Below are 1,062 nucleotides of genomic sequence, written 5' to 3' on the forward strand. Positions count from 1 at the left end.
CCCCCCCCCCCCCCCCGTCTTTCTAATTTCCTACTGGCTAGCTTAGGTGACTTATTATCACACTGAGTTTTGCAGATGCCACATTCCTTTCCCTTGTACATTGTACAGGAAACCCAGGGTCAACCTCAAGGCTGTATTCTGCTGTTGGGCCCAACTACTTAAAAATTAGGAAGTGTCATGCCAAATGTCACAGTACCAGAATTCCTTGAGGGCTCGGGCCTCTAGTTTTCTTACACTGCATTCTTCCCTCAAGACGTAGCTTCCTCATAGTACTGGAGCAAGGACAGAAGAGAAACATTTTTCTCAATTCAGTGAGATGTACTCATTTACAAATGAGCAATTGTTGATGGAGTGATGCAATTTTCCCTTCAGAGACCTATTACAACTTCTTCTTTTGCTTTTATGATTGCAAAGGTTAAGACTACAGACAGTTCACATAATAAGAGAGAAAGTACAAGTGATAGCAGTATGAAGGTGCTCCTTTTTGGTAAGTAACCTATCTACAACTTGATTATAAAACTATTGTATTCGAAGAGCTGTAGAATTTGCTGCTGCAAATTTATTTTTCTATTTTAGTCATGTCATGATTTCATATGATTGAATTTTGCTGTATGTGATGCTATACTGCATCTGTACACATTAAAAATCCCTGCTGGATACTCATTTATTTATTGAAATAATTCTAAAAAATGTAAAATACTTTGTAGACAGAGCACATACTTTCATAACATCTATACAAAAGTTGGAGTTATTTTCACCAAAACATTAGTTGAAGGAATGAAGACATTTTATTTTGATTTGAATTAAGGGAGGCAAAAATTATTTGGATTCAATAAGAAATTAGTAAGGAGTCAGGGGAGGGGCACTCTGAAGTGCTTTGGGTTAGGGTACAAGGCAGTCGAGGGGAAAGGGACTTAATGGTGGGAGTCTACTACAGACCTCCCAACCAGGGAGAGGAGCTTGACCAGGAATTCTTGGGTCAGCTCACAGAGGTAGTGAAGGCTAAGGATGTGGTAGTCATGGGGGACCTGAACTTCCCGGACATCTGCTGGGAAGAGCAGT

The 1,062-nt window shown here is 40.0% G+C and overlaps 1 protein-coding gene and 1 long non-coding RNA gene across 4 annotated transcripts in view; one reads left to right on the top strand and one right to left on the bottom strand.

Moving 5' to 3' along the window:
* The window catches only part of LOC109304019, a 113,491-nt gene that overhangs the window by 82,628 nt on the left and 29,801 nt on the right, over positions 1-1,062 (bottom strand). The gene's annotated exons all lie outside the window — the stretch shown is intronic.
* Positions 1-1,062, top strand: part of SPARCL1 (SPARC like 1) — a 45,254-nt gene that overhangs the window by 31,628 nt on the left and 12,564 nt on the right. For all 3 annotated transcript variants that reach the window (XM_019526475.1, XM_019526477.1, XM_019526476.1), the window contains exon 6: positions 415-487. In XM_019526475.1, coding sequence (XP_019382020.1) covers positions 415-487 — 73 coding nt within the window. The remainder of the gene's footprint in view (positions 1-414; positions 488-1,062) is intronic.

This window comes from Gavialis gangeticus, unplaced genomic scaffold (genome assembly GCF_001723915.1).
Source record: "Gavialis gangeticus isolate Ggan-Ray unplaced genomic scaffold, GavGan_comp1, whole genome shotgun sequence".
NCBI classification, from domain to species: Eukaryota; Metazoa; Chordata; order Crocodylia; family Gavialidae; genus Gavialis; species Gavialis gangeticus.